Here is a 2,500-nt window from a genome sequence, read left to right as displayed (position 1 = left end):
CGACAGAGATGCAATATGAGCTTTCCAAGCCCATATTCAGGCACACAGGGAAACAACAATGCAGTAAACCCCCATTTAGATGGCAGTTAGGATATTTCAATGATTAAGATGCTTGTGAACGAAGACAAATACCATCAGGGCTTTCCAGTATAATAAAGCTCAAATCCTAAAATGCCATGAAAAACTTTCTGCCTGACTGCCTGCAGCCACCGGACGTGTCAGCAGATCTGGACTAGAGCAGAATAGAGCTTTAGTCACCAGACACACACAGCTGTATCATCCGCACACACTGAAACACAAGTACAATCTAAATAGTCAAAGTATTTCTATCAAGAATTTTGAACACGGCCGAAAAGAATGCTATTTCTTCATGTTAGATGTATCTCATGTCTCCAGTCCTTAACAATGAGACAGAAAGGTTGACTGGTCCATTGAGTTAGTGCCTTGACAGCAGCCCTGGCTCTATTGGACACTGCTTAGCTGGCATTTCCTTTGTTCTCATTTAGGGGCGTAGCTTGATTTGGATGAATATAATATTATAACCTGGTTAGAGTACTGTTAAAACATCTTTTTATTGCTTAGTAATGCAAGTGGGTATAGACTATTAGTAATTATAAAGTTGGAATTTTATGACATACAATAGTAAACAATTTACTCAATGCTTCAATGTATTGCACCCACAATGTGTGGATTGGGAGTTTTGTAAATGATAAGCATTTTAAAAAATAAATGTATTCTCACTTAATTATAGACACTTGATTTTCCTTCTTACATTACACAACTCAAAAACAGAAACTTATCAGAAGCTAATATTTATTAACAGTTAGCCTCTTGTTGGCTACTTGACAGCAATCCAAAAAGAAAACAATAGTTTGAAATCTTCCCAGGGTCAGGCACATGAGTATATCTGGCGTACCTGGGAGCTGGAATGGACTGGAGGGCCCCGAGCTGGCAGGAGAGTTTGGATAAGTACCACTGCTGGCTGGAGAAGGGGGGTACGGAGAGTTAGGAGAGATGGGAAAAGAACCGCCTCCACCTCCTCCACCGCCACTGCTGCTGCCGCCAGCGCTGTGTGGCTGCTGAAAGGACTCTGGAAAGGTGGCATTCAAGGGCATGTGCGGCTCATTGTGGGTGAGGTTTCGGAACTGTACCAGCAAACTGTGCTGTGGGTTGAACTCGCTGTGCCGAGGTACCAGAACAGGAGGGAGCACTGGATGGTAGAACAAAGAAGGCAGTGGAGGAAAATGAGCTAGGAGTTGAAAATTAACAAATCCCACAGACGGAAAGATATTTTAATATCATCATCAAGAAAACAAATGGATCATTATATGTAAGTTGACCATGTCTACCACACACGTCTCTAACCAGAAAACCTTTTTGAAGTAGGGATTGTTTTGAACTTAAATGTATTTCCTTGTTAATAATGTATCATTTCCATTACTAATAAAGGAAATGCGGCCAGTGTTGGAAAGAGAAGCCCTTGATGGGCAAGCTCTTAGAAAAGAAGCTGTGGAGCACACTCATGTGTAACAGCTGTTAACTAAATATTTTCTTGATTCAGCATTTGACCTATACTAAGTCAGAAATATGCACAAAAAAAATGCCACTTTACAATATCCTAAATATAATTTTTGTATACAGCCAAAAACATTAGCAGTTCTTAGTTTTGTAAAACAAAAAAATACACATACCATCTCGACCTATGTCTTAAAACAGTGTAACATAATATACGCAACACTGTCAAACACCAACAGACCTTGGTAAAGATATAACCACAGAGGTCATCCACATTTGTTTTCATTTTCAACTTTGTCAACTGTGCCAAACTACCCAGTGAGCTTTGCCTTAAAAGATATGACGTGCAGTCTATCCTGACCGACGTGTTGTCTATATCCTCGACCTGGTCAATACAGAGCTGGCAATCCCAGACCAGCCTTATATCAGAAAGGCTGTCCCCTTAGGGTCATCCGTGAGTCTATGTGATGTTGTGTATGATTGAGTGACAGAAAGAGAGATAGAGAAGGGATAGTGATTAGAAAGTGCTGAGAGTCTAGTCTGAAGTGGTTTATGCATTTAGTAAGGCTCTCTCTGATGCCACACCCTATCTGGAGTGCCTGAGGCATATAATCTAATAAGACTCCAAAAGAGCTAGTGATATTGATTTTCTGTGAAATGGAGGGGGCGGGTGGAACAGGCCCATGAGATGACAGCCTCCTGACCTCTGTGGATTTGTTTACCAGCTCCACAGTTTACCCAGAGATCTATCTACGGGATGTACACAGCTCTACACTGGTCGAATCCGTCTCATATTGTACATTACAAATTAACAGATTTGGTGATTATCGTGCCTTATTGAACACCCTTTACTCAAATTTGGAAAAGCAATATGAATGGGACACCTTTCCATGTCATTCAAAACTACACATCTAAGTCATAAGAATGTCTTTCTTAAATATCTGAAGATAATTTTAAAGTAATTTATTTCGATAGGACAAAAAAA

At 40.3% G+C, this 2,500-nt stretch overlaps 1 protein-coding gene across 3 annotated transcripts in view; it reads right to left on the bottom strand.

The window, feature by feature from the left end:
* smad5 (SMAD family member 5) overlaps window positions 1-2,500 on the bottom strand; it is a 12,559-nt gene that overhangs the window by 5,647 nt on the left and 4,412 nt on the right. For all 3 annotated transcript variants that reach the window (XM_032510872.1, XM_032510870.1, XM_032510871.1), the window contains exon 3: window positions 917-1,210. In XM_032510872.1, the coding sequence (XP_032366763.1) occupies window positions 917-1,210 (294 nt within the window). The remainder of the gene's footprint in view (window positions 1-916; window positions 1,211-2,500) is intronic.

The sequence above is a fragment of the Etheostoma spectabile genome, unplaced genomic scaffold, assembly GCF_008692095.1.
Source record: "Etheostoma spectabile isolate EspeVRDwgs_2016 unplaced genomic scaffold, UIUC_Espe_1.0 scaffold273, whole genome shotgun sequence".
Classification (NCBI taxonomy): domain Eukaryota; kingdom Metazoa; phylum Chordata; class Actinopteri; order Perciformes; family Percidae; genus Etheostoma; species Etheostoma spectabile.
The sequence above is the reverse complement of the archived record's forward strand: the minus strand, read 5'-3'. Positions and strand labels throughout refer to the sequence as shown.